General features: G+C 39.9%; 2 protein-coding genes across 2 annotated transcripts in view; one reads left to right on the top strand and one right to left on the bottom strand.

The window, feature by feature from the left end:
* LOC140377137 (ATP-dependent RNA helicase DDX39A-like) overlaps nt 1-2,001 on the bottom strand; it is a 312,983-nt gene extending 310,982 nt beyond the window's left edge. The window contains exons 1-7 of the mRNA XM_072462451.1: nt 1,800-2,001; nt 1,568-1,695; nt 1,177-1,453; nt 968-1,086; nt 505-636; nt 305-414; nt 88-232 (exon numbers count right to left, since the gene is read on the bottom strand). Coding sequence (XP_072318552.1) covers nt 88-232; nt 305-414; nt 505-636; nt 968-1,086; nt 1,177-1,453; nt 1,568-1,695; nt 1,800-2,001 — 1,113 coding nt within the window. The remainder of the gene's footprint in view (nt 1-87; nt 233-304; nt 415-504; nt 637-967; nt 1,087-1,176; nt 1,454-1,567; nt 1,696-1,799) is intronic.
* A 1,495-nt stretch (nt 2,002-3,496) lies between these two features.
* Nucleotides 3,497-20,501, top strand: evi5l (ecotropic viral integration site 5 like). The gene is made up of 20 exons (XM_072462459.1): nt 3,497-3,755; nt 10,904-11,203; nt 11,527-11,716; nt 12,303-12,527; nt 12,869-12,943; nt 13,029-13,154; nt 13,239-13,382; nt 13,942-14,031; nt 14,136-14,233; nt 14,333-14,393; nt 14,480-14,533; nt 14,900-14,932; nt 15,719-15,859; nt 17,191-17,307; nt 17,616-17,756; nt 17,881-18,039; nt 18,113-18,259; nt 18,359-18,454; nt 18,522-18,617; nt 20,110-20,501. Exons 2-20 carry the CDS (start codon nt 10,974-10,976, stop codon nt 20,419-20,421), a joined length of 2,535 nt encoding a protein of 844 aa, XP_072318560.1. The 5' UTR covers nt 3,497-3,755; nt 10,904-10,973; the 3' UTR covers nt 20,422-20,501.
* The last annotated feature ends 2,282 nt before the right edge of the window (nt 20,502-22,783 follow it).

The following is a 22,783-nucleotide window of genomic DNA, read 5'->3' as shown; positions in this document are numbered from 1 at the left end:
ACAGATAAGATAAAGATACAGCACATGCATATTCATTTAGATTAGTTTTGGTAACATCATCCATTAGTAATAAGAATATGACCATACTCTGTGAAGGTATGTATCTGAATCCTCTGGCATGTCATAGTTGAACACAATGTTTACACGCTCGATGTCCATGCCTCGGCCAAAGAGATTGGTTGCTACTAGAATTCGCCGCTGGAAATCTTTGAACTGCTGGTATCGGGATAACCTTTGAGGGAAAAAGCGGTTTTACAAAATAAGATACATCCTCACTACTTTATTGTCAATCAAAAACACATACCGCTCCTCCTGAGCCATGCCTCTGTGGATAGCTATGGCAGGAAAGTTCTGCTCCACCAAAAGCTGAGATAAAGCTACACAGCGATGGACAGACTTCACAAAAATGACCACCTAGCCAAGAAAAACAATTAAGTGTCATTTGGGATGGTAAACAAACCAAAGGATCAAATGTATAGTTCTTATATGAAAACCTATACATACTTGATTGAACTCTAGTACATCCAGTAGGTCAAAGAGCTTCCGGTTCTTCTCACCGTCTTTGAGTTTACAGTAGTACTGCTGCAATCCATGAAGCGTCAATTTGGTCTCGTCATCCACAAACACCTCCATCGGCTAAACAAGAGTGTCAAAATAGTGGTTCATTATCAAAATATTAGGTGTGTCAAGAGTTAAAACACACAAAATTATTCCAGAAGAGGGAACGCGATTACGATTGTGCCCTTTGCCAGTGGCAGATGCAGGAGGTTCGAGTGCACTCACTTGAAAGGCTTAGGAGGATCACTTTGGCCCACTGTTATGGCCATTTATGACAAACAGTCACAAATGGGCAAAGCTTAAATGGGCCGTCTAGACCTGCTGCTAAACAGTTAAAGCACTGAAGGTGATGATAAATATGTCTAGGATAATCACACCCGCACTTGAGAACACTTGCAAAGGTACTTACATCTTGCATAAACTTGCGACACACAGGGCGGACCTCCTTGCTCAGAGTGGCACTGAACATCATCACCTGTTTTTCATGTGGCGTCAGTCTGAAGATCTCCTGAACATCCCCCCTCATATCTGGTGTAAAATGTATCAAAACAAGTCATTTTAAATGGCTTACTCTCATCCATCATATGAAACATCTCAATGTTGTGCCTTTGTAATGACCTAATTGTTCAAGCATCTTATCACACTCATCAAGGACAAAGTGTTTGATGTTCTTCAGGTTCAGGGTCCTGTTGCGAACGAGAGCTAGAGTTCGGCCTGGTGTTCCAACAACAATGTGAGGACAGTTCTTTTTCAGCACTTCCTCGTCTTTCTTGATTGCCAGACCACCAAAAAACACCGACACCTTCACAGTGGACATGTGCTTGGAGAAGCGCTCATATTCTTTGCTGATCTGGAAGGCCAGCTCTCGAGTGTGGCACATCACAAGGACAGACACCTGAGAAGACAAAAATACCAGTCAGAAAAAGGAAGTGTGAATGTGTCAGTGCAGACAAGTCATATTAACAATTAGAGTTAAAAGAATACTAATAGAACAAACAGTCCTTCTCACCTGGCCCTCTACTGGCTCCAACTGCTGCAGAGTAGCAAGTACAAACACTGCTGTTTTCCCCATGCCAGATTTGGCCTGACACAGGATGTCCATGCCCAAGATGGCTTGGGGGATGCACTCATGTTGAACTGTCAGAGAGAAAGACAATAGTGATTCAGCATTTGAATCAACAGTACAGCAGTTGTATATTATTACAGTATAAGATATAGTAGTGTGGTGCCATGATGTTTACCTTCAGAGGGATGTTCAAACCCACAGTCAACAATAGCTCGAAGCAGCTCTGGTTTGAGCAGAAAGTCTCTAAAGCCTGAGCTGTGGATGGACACGTAAGATCCCTTCACCTCCTTTTTGGCTGGAGTGATTCCTGCAAGTCCCTGAGCCTCATAGTCTTCCTCATAGTCTAAAAGCTCGTTGTCAACGTCATTATCAGACATCTGGGAAATAAATTACATGAATATCTTACTTTCTCACATGGGTGATTAGTCGCTGCAACACTGGATCAACAATGAACGGACTTCCCTCAGTTTCATTCACAGAAGGAGTAAGAAACCACCAGCCCAACATTAATATAAAAACTAAACAACAAACTGGGACGATGATGGTTGTTTGTTGTGCTGTTTTAATGGCGTTTGGCAGCAAACTGAAAATGTGCATATACCGCCACCTACTGTAGTTGTTAGTCTTATATAGTTACACTTTATCGTAAAAAAAAATAAAGAAAAAATGGAGAGAGAAAGGGACGATGAGCCACGCTCCCGCGTTTAGCTTAAAGCTAGCGTTAAATATGTCAATGCAAGTCTGAAGGAAATGCCAAATTAAAACATTTTGAATGACAAAGTTCCTCAATAAACTACAGGACAAAACCACAGATAAAAACCCAAGAGTAAAACCATAAAACTAACATAATTACCTTTTGCTAGTCCTGCAGTGCGTGCGCTCTCAGTGTTTAAAACAGGAAGCGTGCGAGAGGAAGCACGTGCGCGCTGCGTGACGCACAACACGGAAAACAATCACTCTATTCTTAACACAGTTAAATGGTATCAATTATGTTTTGGTGATATAGCTGTGTCCTTCTCATAGACTTATTTTTTGTATATTTGTGGTGTATTCATTCCTCTGACTACGTTTTCCTGCTTTTAGACAAACGTATCATATTCAGAATGCTTAGTGGTCTTTGAAGGCACCACCAGCATCATCTCTATCGCCAAACTACAGTTTTATAAAAAATCTATAATTTGATATTGTGTATTATAATATCATACTATTATTGTATGGTATATTAATATGATTATATTATATTATCATTATAACGCTACATGTGATATTTTTGGTGGTATGGTAGTACTAACGAGCTCCACATATTACAACCAAATTACCCTTGGACGTCCATAAATATGACACTTTATTTATTTATCTATATATACATGTATTTATTTTTTATGAAAAATGTTGGAATAAGCCTGGAAAGTGTGTTATTATTTGTGTCCACTTGGTGACAGCATCGAGTAATGATTTAAATAGAAGGTTAAATCTTTGTCCTGCAAATTGTAACAGGCCAATGTAATTCATCTCATTTTCTTTTTGGCAGTTTTTTTTCGACAAGAATAAATAACCTGAATAGGGTCATTAAAAACTGCTTATTGGCTGCTGCTCGTGCATTGGGGGACAAACTGCTCTGTTGCCAAAGCGCCCGTAGCACCTGTACAGCCCGCCCCCTCGCAGAATAAAGCTCCACACTGATTGGTCCTCCATGTTGTCTTTCATGTACACAGCTGCCACCCGTTGGCCAGTAACCTGCTTGTCACGTCGTGTTCTGCCCGGTGATTGGTGCGCCCCGCCTCGCGCTCGACAGAACCCGCTGAACGCCAGCCATTCTGTGATTTATTTGTAATGATTCGCGTCGCCATGTAAGCGTCATTCTGCCTCTACACCAGCCTCAGTCCATCTGAATGTTTTATTCTATTTTCCCGTAGCGCCGTCTCTCTTCCCGTCTGATAACAGCTCTGCCTGGCGCGTGCGGGAGAGGAGCGGCAGCGCGCGCCTTGAGGAGGCTCGAGGATGGCACTGCGTTGGACGGTCCCTGAAAAGCTCCTCGGTGGTCCATTAAGGTTTTAATTAGCCGATAACAAACACTTGATCTCTGGGTGTTGGAGTAAGAATGAAGGCACGCCATGAAAAGGAAGAACTGGTAAGCTGTGGTTATGCGGGTCTCTACATTGTAAATATTGACGGCTACAGCGTTATTTGGAGGAGCTACGATATATCAACTGAGCGCATTAGCTTCGTGATCTCGTTCCAGAAGCCTTTACAAACTAGGCCCGCGCGCGTGCGACTTTGTGCTTTTTGACTAACCCGCGTGCGTCGCAAAGGGGAAGCGTATGTCGTACGTGCCGTGTCAGAAACGTGGGCATTTCGTCCTATTCCCCATTTGGTGTTGTTACACGAGCGAAGACGTTTCAGTCGTCGGGGATGTGCCAGGCTGAGACTGCAGAGCGCGTCGGGCCTGGTGGTGTGTGCGCGCGCGCGTGCGGAGCGATCAGCCGCGTGTTGTGGCCTTTAATATAGAGCTCCAACCTTATTGCTTATTGTGTCTGTATAAAGGCCGTGGTGCATTCATTGGCTACATTTGAGTGTAGCGTTCCAAAAATAAATAGCACACATATTGATGGATTTTAAATGTCTTGCCATCGAGAAACAGAGACGACCTTACGACTCATTCATTACGACAATCAACAACTGTTTATGATGGTATTATTCTCCACAGCAGTGCGGTACCATACACCCTGACACTTCCAGACACAATAGACCATGAATCCCTTAAGGCCTTCACAGCAAAAGAGGAACTCTGGAAGAATCTAATTGTGCCTCTGTAGACTCTGTTCGCACATGAGTGAGTTTGTCATATCCTCTTTTAAGCTTTGATGAGATTATGCTCACATTGATCAGGCTAATCCACTCTCATTTAAGAAAGAGATCCCTCAGTGCATTGATAACAGAGGAAACATCTAATTGTGACATCCTGGTGATGACCTTGTTTGGAACTTGCCACAACTCAATTTGTGCTTTCTTCAGATTTCGCTTCCTCAGCCTGCACCATTATCGTGATATTAAATCAAATACTTGGGATTTATTTTGTTTGTTTATTGTTCACTCTCTTTGCCGTGCACCCTTTTTGCAACAGTTAACCTCAAGTCAACTTAATATCTCAAAATGATCATTCGAACAGCAAGATGGGCTGTTTGTGTTTGTGTTTGTGTTTGTGATAGTGGGCCATAGAGTTCAAGAATTAGATTCCACAAGGTGTATTTTGGAAACTAGTGATGTCACGACTAAATAGACTGTAATTTTCAATGCAAAATAATGGTACTTTCTTAAGTTTCCATTTGGTCTTATATAGTTCTGATAAAGCCCAAGATCTTTTTGAATCTGTTCAGGAAATATCACATTTTGTCCTGTTTATGTGATTTTTTTTAGAATCAATACTCCAAATACTGATCTAGTTTCAATCCTTTTGACAAGCTTATTGGAGACTTTAAAAACAAAAACGCAGTTGTGGGACTCTCAAGTGCAATTGTTGACAGTGTAGTAGTAGTAATAATATACATCACTGTAATCTCACCGAAGTAAGAATCTTGTATTTTCTATTGTTGCACTCGAATTGCATTGTCAAACGTGGCAACAGCACTGAATGTTGTTTTAGGGCATCTGCAAGAGTTATACATGTAAGTAAAATGACCAACTGCACCTATTTGAATGGGATCTTTTGCCCTGACGTCCTTTTTCTCAGCTCCAGCACCACTGCCCTGTTTCTGTGCTGACACATGCACACAACTGCTGACCCTCCTCCCGCTCCTCCCGCTCCGTCCGTACTCTTTTGTTCTCGTTAGTTTCACATTTGTAACTGGATCCGTGTACCGCTGCACATTTACTGAAACGTGAAGTGCAGCTACAGGGAGGAACAAATATTAATAGGAACATGATACATCTTCCCATATTGTTGTGTGGCCAGGGAGATGTAATTCCCATGACTACAACACAATGGAAACAAATACTGTACGCGACAACACATTGAGTATTTCTCCAGGAAAATGTCCAAGCTGTGTTGTGTTTTGAGTTATACAATATAATAATTTACAGCCGCAAAAGACATCTATAGAGGATGATTAACTTCACGGTTGAAACTCACATTGGCATTTTGTATTATGGGTACAATAATCTGTTGCTCAACTCCTAATTTTGCACCAAACAACTTGTTTACCAAGTTAAATTTAATTAAGAGCAAACCGCTTCTGTTGTGTGAGAACGTTAAACTTGGAGCTATCTTACTCTGGCATACATTTACAACCCCTCTAATAGTTTTATCTGTGCAAGTTTTCTCTGGTTCTGTTTAATCCACTTTTGAGATTAGTAACGTGTCATACTGCAGTCTGGGCAGTTAAAGGATATTTACAGCCTTGTCATTAGGATATATGTCACTGCAGTGCACGCCTGTCTTGTCTTTGCAAGTTTGAACACTTTTCTATTTATGAGCCTTAAAATTGCACTATGCAACGTCACATGCGTCACCTGAAATGCCATCAAACATATCCATCTTGCGTTTATTCAATTACAGGTGTTTTTATTGTTAACAAAGACATGCATTTATAGTGTGAACGTGCTCGCCTCTCCACTGACATGACCTGTAATACTTATTGGCCTGGTGGTGCCACTTCCTTGTGTCCGTGGAGCTTGGTTACATTATTTAGATGGAATTTTCCTCTTCAAACGTTGTTACGCTCAGAAAATATGTTTGATTTCTGTTTTGGTCGTCAATGTGAACGGTGTCTGATATTGAATGTAAAAAGCGTAAGAGACACGTTTCTCTGCGGTTGCATGTCAAGGACAGTGTATAATATTTATGTTTAAGAGGCGAAGAGCGTGGAAATGCCCGGCCCCACGTGTCGTAGACAAACACACCATCATGAGTTAGAAACCGCGGGGTCAGTGAGGTTGGCCGTGCTGCGGATAGTGAGTCTGTGTGTTTTCACCGAGGACCAGAGGCAACGGAGGCCAGAGAGCGCTGAGAAGTCGTACACATTAACACGAGTGTGGCGGTGGTTCCCAGGGTCAGCGCGCACAAAAAGAGGCGGGGCTGGGAGATTTGGAAAACAGTTCGTATCGCTGTTGTTCTGGAGGTATTCAAAATGAAACCTACAGTGTAACGCTACAGAGCAGTATGAGGGGTGGAAAATTGTTTTTCCCCGGGAGCCACATTCGAATTTGCCTGACCCGCCAGCCCCGCCCACATTCTGTTCGGATGCGTCTGGGTCTGGAATCGGACCATGGGGGGGCGTAAAAACAAACGTTCCAGCATTTACCGGTCCAACCACCGCCGCTAATTTGTGTCACGTGTCTCTCAAATGCGGATGACTTTGTGTCACGTGTCTCTCAAATGCGGATGACTTTGTGTCACGTGTCTCTCAAATGCGGATGACTTTGTGTCACGTGTCTCTCAAATGCGGATGACTTTGTGTCACGTGTCTCTCAAATGCGGATGACTTTGTGTCACGTGTCTCTCAAATGCAGATGACTTTGTGTCACGTGTCTCTCAAATGCGGATGACTTTGTGTCACGTGTCTCTCAAATGCGGAAGACTTTGTGTCACGTGTCTCTCAAATGCGGAAGACTTTGTGTCACGTGTCTCTCAAATGCGGAAGACTTTGTGTCACGTGTCTCTCAAATGCGGAAGACATCCCTCAAATATTTTCGGAACATTCAGAACAAAATATATAAATTCATTTACCTCAGATTTACATAATTTAGTACGTCGCTTGTTGACTTAGCAGAAGTCGGCAACGTTGCTCAGTCTGTGTTATTTTTTTTCTTTCCTCGTAATCCACCATGTTTGTTTAGACACTAACGGACAATGCGTTTGACTGATTGGTTAATCCGCCTGTCAATCACTCCCTCTGGAAATTGGCGTGACTGGGTTGGATCCCAGACCCTCGGGTTTTGTAAAGTGGTCTGTCAAAACGTGTTGGGAATGGCTGGTCAGCTAATTTCTGCTACTACTGTAATATTTTACTTACTACAATATTATAATCAAACTGAAACGTGAAAAAGGTATTCTAAAAACTTGCTGGGGCCAGATCAAAACCGACCATGGGCTGAAAAATGCCCATTTCCCTTATAGAGTGATATTTCAATACTTACTACTAACATTGAATAATGGTTAATTTACATGCTCCACTTTAAAACTAGATATATTTAAACACAACATAAGACATAAATAATAATGACTAATCCATCTAAAATGTAAATGCAGATGAATATCACTTTTTCTCCCCAGTCTACTGCTGATTTTGTGTCTTTATTTGAATATATTTAAATATATTTGCCCTAAGAAAATAGACATCAGCCGTCACTACGCTTGATTGTGTTCTTCAGCAAAAATAAAATGTATATCTGACTGCAGAATGCCACAGAATGATAATTAATGTAGGCTTACATGAATTAATTAATTGAATCTCACTGTTTTGGCACTGAGACTGTAGGGTCCAAGAAAGCTTGCATGGACGGTTTCGCTCTTTGGCTCTACTGCCCATGTTATGTCGTTTACACCGCAGTAGCCCGCATAAACCCTTCACAGTCATAAATAACACAGATCTTTTTCAGTTGTATTCTCTGCTGTAGCGCCGAGTGCCCAGAGCGAAGCATGAGCATGAGGCTCTGTCACTCTCTGATCAGACGCTGGCCTCAGGAGAGTGTTGTGCTTTGTCATAGACCTTCACAATGTCCTTCTGTTTGGGCCTCTCGCTCCTCTCCTGCATGACTCAGAGCTTTCACAGCAAACCCAAGCTACAGTGACAGCGAATATGAAATCTTAAGATGCTTTTGTTTACATCCACGCACACCAAAAGAGGTGCATTTCTCTGTTCAATCATGTGACCAATTATCAAATTGACCGTAAGCTCCCAAAAAGACATTTAAGCTTTCTTTTTACAGCTTATTAAAACAATTTTCAAGATATTACACAACAAAAAAACACAATAAATAATGCCAAAAAGGAATAGGCAGAAACATAAAGCTTATTAAGCACCTATCCGCGTCTCAGAACCATTACTTGTACCAGCTGTTGATACAATAAATAAAATTGTAGATAAATAAAGTATGCATCCTATGCTTTATAATGAACTCCCAAAAATATTTTAAAAGGAAAAAGAGCATAAATAAACAAATGTAATAAAAGGAAAACGAGCATAATCAATAATCACTACTATCCATTAAAGTCAATGTTCTTAATTAATTCATATATTTGCATACATTTTGTATACATTTCAGATTTCATCAATGATAAAAAAAATGTCATGTATATTTCAAGACAATCTTAACGCTCACATTTGATCTTGAGGTGACTGTATTTACCTTTGCTCATGGAAGCAAATACTTTTCTCACCAAATAATCACATGCTTCCACATTGAAATTGCTTTTTGAAAAGCGGTTAGCTCTGTTTTTGTCATCTGAAAGAGCTGTTCTGCAGCTGAAGTCTGTTTACAGATGTGATTGGTCCCATTGGCTTCTTAATGGATCTTTTGATTTCCCTTGTTGTGGCGCATGAATGCGCTCCTTGTTCATTGGCTACACTGAGTTTCACCTCCTCTACTGCTCCTGCCACTTTCTGTGTATTTGTGGTTAGTGACTCTAAGGCTGTGCTGGGGTTGTGTTGTGTTATTTGGACTAAAACAATTGCATTATGGACATTACCGGTAGATATCTCAAAGCCGCTCTGTTGTGCCTTTTAATTCTTCATATTTGAATAATGCCCTTTGGCAAAAATAAGATAAGGTAAGATAATCCTTTAAAATGAATGAGGAATTTACTTCCGAAACCACAGTGGACTTCAAAGTGAGCGGGCCGGGTGAGCTCCGTGGGCATTGGTGGTTGAGGGTTCAAATCTCAGGTATGCAGTAGGTGCAGGTGTTGCACACAGGTTCATTATTAGATGCAGGCCTCGGCCAAAGCCGTGTTCATTTTCCAAAATGGTCTGTTGTGATCTTTCTGAAACATCTTTAATGCAGCAGTGGACACCGCAGCACAGACAGTTGTTTGAGAGAGGACGCGCTGCAACATAAGCACCCACAAAACCTGCCACACATCTGGACGCTAACTACAGTTCTATATTTAGCCACCTGCTTTATGAGGATTTGCTAAAGGGAGTGCCACTGGCCCACGTTGAGAGGCTGCTTGACGAGGCCTGTTGCTTCTAATATTAGAACGTTTGTTTTCTGTTGTTGGAAAAATAAGGGATCAATTATTTAGTTCCATCTGTTGTGTGGCTGGGATCATTTTGATGCAGTGCCTTCTTTCTCTCTACCCTCTGTTGTTTTTAATGAGAATGTTCCCTCATTCTCGTTATTTTCACTTTAAAAGAAGTATTCTAGATTTGATTAGTTTTTAAATCACAACCACTGGCAAAAGCTAGAGTGAATCATGATGATCTCACCAGTATCTAAGACCACTCCTTCACTACAGTTGAATGAGCTGAGGGGAGCTGACCTCACTGGTATTGTGTATATATAACCAGCTTAATTATGATTCTTTCCATGAGTGAATGGCTCAAGATGATAGTTACATGATTGTTACATACAAGTTACGTCTCCATGGGAACTGTTTTGACAATTACTGCTGAAGCCCAAACCATTGGTTCACCCTTATATTTACAGGTCAGGCCAACAGAGGGATATCAAGATTAGCTGATTTATCAAAAAAATGTATAATACAAGCAGCAGTAAAAAAAAAAAAAAATATATATATATATATATATATATATATATATATATATATATATATTTATATATATATATATATTTATATATATATATAATTATATATATATATATAATTATATATATATATATATATATATATATATATAATTATATATATATATATAATTATATATATATATATATATATATAATTATATATATATATATAATTATTTATATATATATATATATATATATATATATATATAATTGGTGGAATTTTAGAAGCACAAATAAAGTTTTTTTTTTTTAAATATGGTGGATTATTACGGTATGTCATGTACACGTTACATTATCATTCAGAAAGTGTGATTTCATAAAGCTGGTGGAATTGAAAGAATGGGAATCTACAAGATCAAGATAATGTGAGTGAAAGTGAATCAAGGATTTTTCTGATGTTTGGTCACTTTCTTTCCACAAAAATGTTATATGGTGACATCCCAAATCCAATATGCCGTAGCTTCTTATGTAGTGTACATTTATTTAGTTGATACTAGACACTCTAATTGGCTTTTCTGTGCTCACCAGGTTTGAAGAGCTCTGATCGATTGACTCTCAGGCCGGCGACTGGTTCATCAGGAAACAGTGAGACTGAACAATGTCTGTCGCCAGTAACAGCCCTGAGAGAGAAGGCTCCATGGCTCAGCTGGAATGCCTCTCGTCCCCTCCAGGCATGGACCCTGACCCCTCCACAGGCAGCCCCGTGCTCAGCCCGGACTCATCTTCCCATGATGCCATGCTCTCAGCTCCTGCAGTGTCTCCTGCAGACTCAGAGAACCTAAGTCCAGACGAACTGGAGCTGCTGGCCAAACTGGAGGAGCAAAACAGGTACGTCAAAATCATGGATCGCAATGAACTAATACAATTTTATACATTTAAAGAGGTGTACAAGACAAGTGATGATGTCAAGGTACATTGTAGATGACAAGAAAGGCAGTTTTAGGAAAATATATGTTAGATACCTAATGTCCAACAACACAGGATAGGGAATGTATGGTCAAAGAATACCAAAGACTGGAGTTGATTGTAGGCCTATCGGAAGACCAAAAGCGGCGCAATGTTTTGAGATTGGAATATGATTAAATATTGTTATTTCAGATATCAGCCTTCTAAAGTTCTGTTTCCCATGATTACTATCTCTGCACTCTCAGGCTGCTAGAGGCTGACTCCAAATCCATGAGGTCCATGAGTGGCTCGCGACGCAACAGTGGCTCCTCCCTTGTGTCCAGCTCCTCAGCCTCCTCAAACCTGTCCCACCTGGAGGAGGACACGTGGATCCTGTGGGGACGCATTGTCAACGAATGGGAAGAATGGAGACGCAAAAAAGACAAACTCCTAAAGGCAAGTGATCATGTTTACCACCAAACTCGAAGCTCTCCAGGATTAGCATACCATACATTTGTCAGCATCTTGTGATGTACTATCACAGACAGAAGTCTCTTTCCTGTGTGTGAAAACACAAGGAGGAAATAATGAGACAACAAATTTATCGAGATAAATGGAACAGCAGCTGTCGTCTCTCTGCTTTGGAAAAAATAAATGAGCGTATCAGAACTCAGTGGGAGATAAATGTCACGTTTTACACTTTTAGAAGTACAAACTGTGAGGTAATGAGAATTTTTTTTAAATTGTTTTCTTTTGACCAAGATGTAAGCTTCAAGGTAAAAAAAAACAAAAAAACAATTTGTAAACCTGATGATGTGGAGGGGGATCTGGCTTTCTATATGATTAATTCAAAGCTTTTCTAGAGCATTGGCTTATGGGTATTATTTATATTTAGAATGAGTTAATTGCAATATTCATAATTATATTAATTAATTCTTCCTGTCAGTTGTGTAACATAATTATAATGATCAGTTGGAGAGGTGGAAGAGTCATATGAATCCTCAGTACTTCTCACTCACTGTCGCCTTTGTGACGTCCATAGGAGCTGATAAGGAAGGGCATCCCTCACCATTTCCGTGCCATCGTGTGGCAGTTGCTTGGTAATGCCACAGACATGCCAGTGAAGAACCAGTACTCAGAACTGTTAAAGATGTCGTCACCATGTGAGAAACTGATCCGCAGAGACATCGCCCGCACATATCCAGAGCACGAGTTCTTTAAAGGCCAAGACAGTCTGGGCCAGGAGGTCCTTTTCAATGTCATGAAGGTAAAACCCACTGTCAGGATTAAGATTGACTAAAACAGGACAGCAGAGTAATATTTACGTAGATTTATTCTTGCGTTCAAAATGGTTTTCTTGATTCCAAACAATGTGAAATGTTGAGTTTGAATTATTATTATCCAGGTTCCAGATTTCAGACCTCACTTATCTGATTTTATTGTGAAGCTCTGGGGAAAGGAAATCTGTCTAAAATCTGATTCAGAAAGCCTCAAATGTCGGCCCTGTTTTCTGCTCCTCAGGAAATGAGATGACTCTGGTCGTCTCCTCTGTTTGAGAATCACAGACGTTAACGAGACATCTGTCTAAAACATGTTTGTCTTTCGCAGGCTTACTCCCTCGTGGATCGAGAGGTGGGCTATTGTCAAGGCAGTGCATTTATTGTAGGGCTGTTGTTGATGCAAGTAAGTCAACAATATTTTCAGAAATGTTTTTTTTTAATCTGCACAAAGACATTAATGAGAGATCGTGTGCTTCTCGTCCCTCCAGATGCCCGAGGAGGAAGCCTTCTGTGTGTTTGTGCGTCTAATGCAGGAGTATCGTCTGAGGGAATTATTCAAGCCCAGCATGGCTGAACTGGGCCTCTGCATCTACCAGTTTGAGTATCTACTTCAGGTAAAACTAAGGGCTGCAGTGTGACCTTTTCCCACAAGGGGGCAATATTATCATTGTCTTAAACTTCATTTATATTAATCACAGGAGCAGCTCCCTGAATTGAACATACACTTTAAGTCCCAGAGTTTTCACACGTCCATGTACGCCTCGTCCTGGTTCCTCACCCTCTTCCTCACCTTCCTCCCTCTTCCTGTTGCAACGCGCATCTTTGATATTTTCATGTATGAGGTATGTATACTGTTTGTTTACTTCATGCATCGTTCACATGCAGTGGTGGATAGTAAAAAAGTACAACGGCAAATTTACTGTACTTTCCTGTAATTTCCTTAGGTATCTGTACTTTACTTATGTAGTTTTTTGCACTGGATACTTTTACTTTTACTTCACTACATTTAAGAGCAATATCTGTAGTTTAAACACTACATTTTTTAAAATAGTCTGAAAAGTAGAAAGTACTTTTTATATGTTTTTAAGCAACTTTTATGATGACAACCTGAAGGTTTAGACTTCAGGTATCGACTTTCAACAAACCAAAATATAAAAAAAATCTGCAGTTTTATTTTAAATTAGCCCAATTCTTGATCACTAGATTTTACTTTTAAATATGTTTGAAATACCATGTCAAATACTTCAAGTGCATTTTCAAATGGGTACTTCAATTATTTAATGTGGTACTTTTACTTTTACTTAAGTATTTTTTGCTACTCTATGTTTAGAAACAAAATTGATTACTTCATCCACCACTGTTGACATGTTTATTGAATAAACTGGTTGTCGTAATCTACAGGGCCTGGAAATCATTTTCCGAGTTGGCCTGGCCATTCTACAGTACAACCAGACTGACCTCATTCAGCTGGACATGGAGGGCATGTCACAGGTACTCAACGGACTTTAAACATATGTTTAAAGGCATCTTGAAAATACATCAGAATTTTTTATTATACAACAAAAAATATTTATGCTGTGTTTTTACACTTGCAGCATTTCCAAAAAGTGATCCCCCACCAGTTTGACAGTTGCCCCGATAAACTGATCCTCAGAGCCTACCAAGTCAAATACAACCCCAAGAGGATGAAAAAGTAAGAGCACTTTTGTTGTACTGATATCTCCTGGCAACTGTAATATCCAAATACTCATAAGGCTAAAGAAGGTTGACTCAATTCACTGTTTTACACCAGGTTAGAGAAAGAATATACCACCATAAAGAACAAAGAAATGGAGGAACAGATTGAGATAAAGGTATGTATATGATGTATACATTACCAGTAATAATACAACAGGAGTCCCAAAGCGTGAGTCATTTTGTCCTTTTTGCTTTCTGTCAGCGGTTGCGCACGGAAAACCGACTCCTGAAGCAGAGAATTGAGACACTAGAAAAGGTAAACATTTGTAATAATATTTTAAAATCCATGCAATCAATAATCTTTCTCCAGCCATTTAGGAGTCAAGATTTTCAGAAATGTGTTGTTTACGCTATTCAGCTTTTTATTTAGAGCAAATTTGTGTCTGGTATTTCTATTGTTCACTAATGAATACTGGTTTGATTGTTTCTGTAAAGCTATAACAGGCTCTTATGTCTTAAATCTCTCTTTTCTTCATCTTTCCCAACTCTTCTTTACCTCTCCATGTCCTACCGATGTGTCCCTGCCTCTTCTTTTTGGTTTCTGTTGTGATTTTTCCGGTGATTCCTCTTTCTTCACACCACACTTCCTCTCTGTCTCTCTTTCCTCTGGGTTGCACTGTAGGAGAGTGCTGCTCTGGCAGACAGACTGATACAGGTAGAGTACTGGTATTCACTGTCTTCTCCTTCACCTTTGACCCCTGCACTTTGTCTGAGCCCCTTTAAACCAAACTCCTGTCACTGCATGAATTATACCATCTGATAAACTGAATGCTGGTGATCTCAGGTTGGACGATACATGCAGGTTCTATAGCTCCTGCATGTGGCATGATACATGAGTTACAGTTTTTGAACATCACTGTTTTATGTATTTGTTGCATTTATCTTTTTACATCAAATTATGAAGGAGGACATTTTAGCTGTTCAATTCAAAGTGACATTCAAGTGACGATCAGGGATATCAAGATTATTCGGTTAATTGATAATTGTGATTATTTTGATCTAATCAAGTGCTAAATAAAAATCATGATTTTAATGTTTTTAATTCAATCTATAGACCAAAAAATGCATCCTAATGTAAAGTATGTTTTTATCTTTTTCACATTTAATTTGACTTTTAATCTAGAAAGTTTGATTTAAAAGCTCGTCACAAATTTGAGGAGTAGAAACATAGCTATTGGGAATGAAAGGGCATCACTGTTGTTTGGTCTCAGTAATCGTAAATAATCATTAAATTGTGATGTTTTTTCTCACAATAATCGTAGTATGATAATATATCGTGATATCCCTAGTGAAAATGAAAATGTATCTACTAATAGTAAAATGTAAGGGAAGCAAACATAAGAAACACACATAAATTGTTGAATTAGTTTGCTACCCATAAATTAAACTCATTCATTTAATTTTTTGTTTGTGGCCAAATCTGAATATTGCTGCCTTTCAGGGTCAGGTGACGCGGGCGCAAGAGGCAGAGGAGAACTACGTGATCAAACGTGAGCTGGCAGTGGTGCGGCAGCAGTTCACCACGGCCAGCGACAGCCTAGAGAAAGCACAGGAATCTATCAGAGAGCTGCAGCAGCAGAAGGTAACGCAGTCTGCCAGTGAAAACCAATGCTTTCAATCACACCATTTTACTATTTGTCTCGTTCTTTAGTCATGTGGTGTTTCATTGAAAGGAGGGTATAATGGACCTTGTTATAAAATAAATAACCAGGGTCAACATTTGTGGAATTGTGGATTTCCTTTCCTGAAAGTACCACAACTGGAATACTGTTCTATCTCGCTATTATTACATTATAAATAAATGCCTAAATTATATTGATTCTTGATAACTGAGGCTGATAAATGATTCCTCTTATCCCCATGCTGTGCTCTTTACCTTCTTTTCACTACAAGCAAAAGTTTCAGCCTATGTCTGCCTGTGTGTGGATATAATAGACGCTTTAATGCTGCGTAAAAGGAGAGCCAACACAGCAGTAGTGAAGTGCACACATAGCACACAGACACACACACAAACACACACACACACACACACAGTGCAGACACACACACACAGTGCAGACACACATGTTTCTTGGCTGTGACCAGAGCGCAGCGCGGATAAGAGACCGACCTCATTTATGGGAATAACAATAGAACACGTGTAAAGAACAGGAAATAGACGACAGAAAAGCCCTTACTGCCAGCCTCTTTCAGCCTTGTGTGTGTTTATCTTGGTAACACCATGTAATAAGCAATTTGAGTAAATAGTTTACATGAAATTGAGCTTCAAATGCTTTAGATTTGTAGTTTTAGTTTCAATGAAGCCAACATGTTTTAAAATAACATTGGCTTATAAAACTAGATACATAATACACTGTGTGTGTGTGTGTGTGTGTGTGTGTGTGTGTGTGTGTGTGTGTGACACACATCCATAATTATATATACATATATGTGTATATATATACACACCGTAGGTGTGTACGTATGAATCGATAAGAGAATCCTTAAAGAATCAAATTGATAATTGTCAACACCGATATAGATCAAATCGTATCAATACCCATCCTAAATTTGACGTAACATTTCTGCTCATTCACCAGAGTCTGTCACGCTCACCTTTGATCACTGAACACTGATACAACCCAAATGACTAATCGAAAGACTGATCCTCACGCTATGCACTGGTACTTGCCCAATTTCACCCATGCATTTTGGGCTTAATATATTTGTATTTTTCCATTTAGCACTTTAATGCGTTCTACTTTCACTTTTAAGTGGTTGAATTTGCTCTCACTGTGGTTTTCTAGATTTTCACACATACAAGCCATTTTCCTTTCACCTATTTAATACCTGATGGAAACATCTGTACATCCAGTTAAAACTGCATGCGCGTGTGCTTAATTATTGACCCGGAGGACCTGTGATGTCTTTCAGTACACAGAGGAATTTGTGAGCAACTTGCAAACGGAGCTGGAGCAATCTCGACTGCATGAGGCCGAACTGGTGGGGGCGCTGAAGGAGATGCAAGATAAAATCCTCGACCTAGAGAAGGTAAAGTCACTTTACAAACACACGAAACTATAATATAAACTATGATCCTGCTTTTATTCAAACTATTTAACATTTATACTACTCTCCTCTGTGTTTCAAACATTTCAAAATTAAACAAAGAAATCATAGTTTCCTCTTTGGGAAGACATCTTTGTGTTTTGCTTCTATATATATATATATATATATATATATATATATATATATATATATATATATATATATATATATATATATATATATATATATATATATATATATATATATATATATATATATATATATATATAGATTGGATTTGATTTGCACAGAAGAACAGCTGTCTGCCTGATGAAAACAACATGGCGGCTCTGCAGGAGGAGTTGAAGCAGATAAAGCTGCGAGAGCTCGAGACATTGAGTTCATTCAGAGAAATGCAGGACACAGTCACTGACCTGAACCAGCGCTGGCAGGTGACAGCATTACAACAGTACTATAACTTCAAATATAGTTATAGAAATAGAAATATAGCGGGGTATGTAACAGGTGAAAAGCAGTGTTTCCTCTGGGGTCTTATATCCACCATGTGCCCCACAGCACCACATGTCCCGTGGGAGCAGCCACTGGAAAGAGTCTCCAAAGAAGAACGCCATGAACGAGCTCCAGGACAAACTGATGACGGTGCGTCTGAGAGAGGCTCAGGCCCAGGCCGAGCTGCGAGAGGTCAAACTCAAGGCGCTGCAGCTGGAGAGCCAGGTCCGGCACTCGCATTTTAATAATATGGAGTCTGGTTTTGTAAATGGTGTTTTAAAGGGCCCTTGCCTTGTAGACTCAGATCCACGGAAAACAGATTGGTCGCCATGAGCAGGAGCGCTCGGCACTCCAGGACCGGCTACAGATGGTGTCCAATCAGAACAAAGCTCTTCAGACACAGCTCAGTGAGATGAAGAGGAAACAGTCGGAATTGGACTGCAAGGTCTGGGTTCAATTAGCAAATAGACTGAAGGGTTGTGGTGAACGGTAGATTCTGTGTAGAATGTGTGTGACTGATCTCTTTTTTCCCTTAATTCCTTAGAGTAAAGAAGAGGTGATGGCCGTGAGGCTGAGAGAGGCAGACAGCATGGCTGCCATGGCTGAGCTTAGGCAGAAGATCGCCGAACTGGAGATACAGGTGCTGTTCTGGTGCTTTATTTGGACACCTACAACAAACGTGTTTATATATATGTTTTATTTTGTAGAAAGAAGAAGGTCTGATTCAGGGTCAACTCAACCACTCTGACTCCCGACAGTACATCAGCCAGCTCCGGGACCAGATCATTGAACTCAAAAATGAGGTCTGACATACAGGATCATTGAACATTAACCTTACATTTTATTCCAGTGGTCTTATTTTCTTTTCTTTTTTTTCCCCTCATTTAACTTTTCTTAAACATGAACTATAAAAGTTTGCTCATTCAGAAAGTTGCAGTGCGTGACTACAAAAACCACGGGAGAGCCCTTTTCTGCACCTCTTTCCTGTTCACCTTTGGTTTACATTTTGGGTCGAATAAATTTACCTGAAACTTGCGTGAGTACAGATGAGGAGGCCCAAAACCATGTAGACAAATCTCAGTATAGTCGGCCACGACGTCAGCCTTGCTTTGAGTCACACAGATGTGAACTCACAGATGTCTCATGTGGTGGCGTGTGTGTCTCACTGCTCGCCTGACAAGACAACAAAAAAGCTGCTTATTTTTATTGGTGCGCATCAAGCTGAGCAATGAAGTCATAACATTTCCACTGCTTAATCACTGCTTCCACCATTTAGAGTTAAAATGTGTGAAGGGAGGAACTCAAACCTCTGAGATTGAGTGTCTGTGGTGGTCCTGGGTGACACACAAACTGCACTGGAGGCTGCTGCACCTCCAGCTGTGCACCTAACATCTCTGTGACCTACAAATCACAAAACACACCAAAGTAAATAGTAACCAGCAGTCAGTGTACTTCGCAAAGTGGTCCTCAATACTAGGTATGTCACAATATCAACTTTCAGCGTTAGGATTATTATGATTAGAAACATTACGATTGTTGGCACTAGGACCAAACAACAGTGAAATCCTAAGTTTGCTTTCTTTCACAAGTCTAATGAATTACCGTTTCTTGCTAGCTTTATTCATGAAGTCAAAGTTTCTGAATAAACAGCCAGATAAAAAGTACTTGTAGTTTCACTTTTTAGGAATGAAATTAGTCATTGTTGCTGCCTACAATCCTCATGATTGTTATTTTTTAGTTCATAACATTAAGTTTGACATCCCGAATATTGTTGGTCAGAAAACATAATCACATATGTCTTATTATTGTCCATATTCTAATTAAAGGTGCACTATGTCACTTTTCTGGTGCTTGTCTCCACATATGTTATTATGCATATGCTATGTATGCTTTGTATGCTTATGCTAACTTCACTTGCAGAAAGAATGTTTTTAAGATATTTTTTGCAGCCACCTGTAAATGATAAATGCACTTTATCTGTGCAACTCTGTGGAACATTCTAGGTAAAAGTAGCACCATCTCCATGGAGAACAGCAAGTGCAATATTTGCGATAACAAGTTTTTAAGGCATTGCACCCAAAAGTAGTTTGAGTTCAGTGGTGGAAAGTAACAAAGTCAAAAAGTTAAAAGTACAGCATTTAGGTATGTGAAGTACCTTTTACATGGAAACATTTTACTTCACTACATTTGAGAGCAGGATCTGTGGAGGCTACTGAGTAATATTTGTTGTAATTTTTTGAGTACTTCTTCCCTGACTGTTTGTTTCTGCTCATCTCAAAACTTTTGCATCCACAGATTCGAATATTGCGCGGGCACAAGGCGACCTCCGGCTCTCGGATCAGCAGCGGCAGCGCGACCACCAACTACCAGGACCTGACCAGCCCCACGTCTGCAGAGGGAGACTACCTGAGCTCGGACGACGACCTCCTGCCCAGCCCCCTGCCCCCCAACGCCTTGTACCCCTCTCTGACGGGGCAGTGTCACCCGTCAGGCGCTCTGGACAGTGAGGGCAGCACCGACAGCGAGGCAGAGGAGCGGACACAGCCCAATCCGCAGCAGATCTACGGCACCATGGTGTGCGCAGAGACCATGGACGGAGTCAACTAGACCAGAGTACAACAGACGACTCGACTTTAAAGTGCATGTGACAAGTTAGATGATATATAAGGTTTTCCCCCCAGTTTGACAGTGGTACTTCCTGGTCAGAGATGAGCAGCAGACGTGACATAGGCTGCGTCCGAATGTCCATGCTATTCCCTACATAAGGCACTGTTATTATTGCTCATGCCATTTTTAGTGATGTCCAAATGTCCCGCGGGTGAAAAGCTAGTGCATCCAAAATTTCCCACAATGCGCCTTGAAAAGTAAGTGTCCAGCGCTGTATACAGACCACACGGCATTGCAAAAGTTGGAAAAACTACCAAAAGAAATCTACAAACAGTTACAGCTCTTTAACTGGACACAACATGACTGAATGAAAGCAGACAAAATAACTGTTAAAATGCACGGCTGACTCGAGAATAAAACAAAACAAAACTGAAATAAAGCATTCAGCTGCAAAGTTGCTAGCGTTAGTTGCTACCTTTGTTTGAGATCACGTCACAAGGAAAACGTTAAATAATTCAGTCCGTTTGTTGTTATGTGAGATCCATGACTTGTATGGTTATTATTTGTCCATGAATATGACAGATTTGACCAATATATATTACAGAAAGTTTTGCAGACTTTTAGACACTAGAGTCACATGACCCGCAGCTAGGAGAAGAGTGAGCTGAGTGTCCGAATCGCTCTGTGATAGAGGGCACCATACAGTCTGCTTAATAGAGCAGGTCTATGTAATGAGGGGTTAGGCCGGGTTATTCAACTTCATTTTCCGGCGGTGCACAACACGCTACTATTATAACAATATTTTGGGTTGCAAAAAATATCCCCAACACTCAATAAATTGAGTTAATACAATAAAATAACTACAAACTACTGACAGATTAGATCCATGAAATAAATAACAAAGTGCTGCACCAACATTGCTTTGCAAAATTGCCCATCCAGGACAGAATTAAACTAGGACAAGACTAGTACCAACCAGGTCTGAACCAGGACCTAGGTTAAGGACGAGAGTGGACATTTGGACGCAACCATAATTTGAGAAAATTCCACAACTGTTGCCGAGCAACTATAATAAATAGAAACAAGGTCCAAAATCATTTCAATTACACAATAGTTATGAATTAAGAAATAATAATACCCATTATTTGTTAAATTATTGTTTCAACTGGACGAAAAACGTGTCTGTCGCGTGTAAATTATCCCTGTATTTTGGATGTAATGTTGCTTATTAATGACATATCTACCGTATGTATTTTTAAATTTTTGTAACTTAACAGAAGTAAAACTGTGATAATTATTTACCACAAGGACTGTACCACCAGACCAAGTCAAAATCAGGACCTGTCATATGCACTTTAACCTATTGGAGCCTGTGATGACCTTATACTTAACAGTGCTGTGTGAACTGTAAGAGCCACAAGCCACCTCTGTATTTCCCTCCTTTCAACCTCTCACCCTAAAATAACTCTTGAGAAGAAGACATATCCGACATTGCTGCTGATCATTGCATTTCGTCAAACTTCTGACCTGAATCTGTGACGTTTATGAGAAGGTTAATATCCACAAGGACACAAACGAACTGCGTATGGCTAACCTTACTCACACGACTATTTTTGAACCCTTTCATTCAAACATTCTTCATCACTGCCTTCAGAAAAAAGAAAGAAAAACTACTCGTCAAGACGTCCAATAACGGCATTCCATTTTGAACAAAGAGCAAAACTGAAATGTGCTGTGAGAAACCGCATTTTATCACACATGGACTAAAAGAAGAAGCGAACTGTTGCCAAATTAGTTTTTATTGTTTTATTTATATGTTGTAATTTATTTTGATATGTTTAATATTAATTTGTACAGGATTACAGAAGTGTACAGATTTCCATTTGATTATTTTTGACCCATCATTGTTTGTGCCAACTCGAGCCCTGTTTACTGGGCCACAGTGGATCAGAGACGGGAGACATGCTGCTATGGTTTCACTATCAACAAAGTCTTACAACTACTGAAGAAAAGTCTTATTGACACATTAAGAGCGTGTAAAGATATAGAAAACATGTTTTTCAAATTCAGTTTAATTGCAAAATGTAAGTTTGTATGTTTATTGTACGTCCAAGATACTAGAGAACAGCTGTAAAGTATATCGGTCATTCATTTAACATTTTTAAATTGTGCAGGTTGCCCCACTGGAACATACATTATTCTGTCATTATCATAACGGTACATTCAGTCGGATGCCATGAAGCATGGCTCAGAGAATTCACATATCAAACAGTATATTATCATTATAAAGCAAAGTCTAACATTGAATAGGTATATGGCCTGCGTTGTGACCGGGCTGAGATGTAACAATATATGACACTGT

Source organism: Eucyclogobius newberryi, unplaced genomic scaffold (assembly GCF_026437365.1).
Source record: "Eucyclogobius newberryi isolate DKJ021-1_F unplaced genomic scaffold, fEucNew1.0.hap1 SCAF_4, whole genome shotgun sequence".
Classification (NCBI taxonomy): domain Eukaryota; kingdom Metazoa; phylum Chordata; class Actinopteri; order Gobiiformes; family Gobiidae; genus Eucyclogobius; species Eucyclogobius newberryi.
Note: the sequence above shows the minus strand (reverse complement) of the source record. Positions and strands in the feature narration are given on the sequence as shown.

Excerpts from the sequence above, each read along its gene's own strand:
- evi5l (XM_072462459.1), top strand. The coding sequence starts at position 10,974 with ATGTCTGTCGCCAGTAACAGCCCTGAGAGAGAAGGCTCCATGGCTCAG. Across the intron at positions 14,234-14,332 it reads AACCCCAAGAGGATGAAAAA|GTTAGAGAAAGAATATACCA; the intron begins GTAAGAGCACTT and ends GTTTTACACCAG. Across the intron at positions 15,860-17,190 it reads GAGAGCTGCAGCAGCAGAAG|TACACAGAGGAATTTGTGAG; the intron begins GTAACGCAGTCT and ends GATGTCTTTCAG.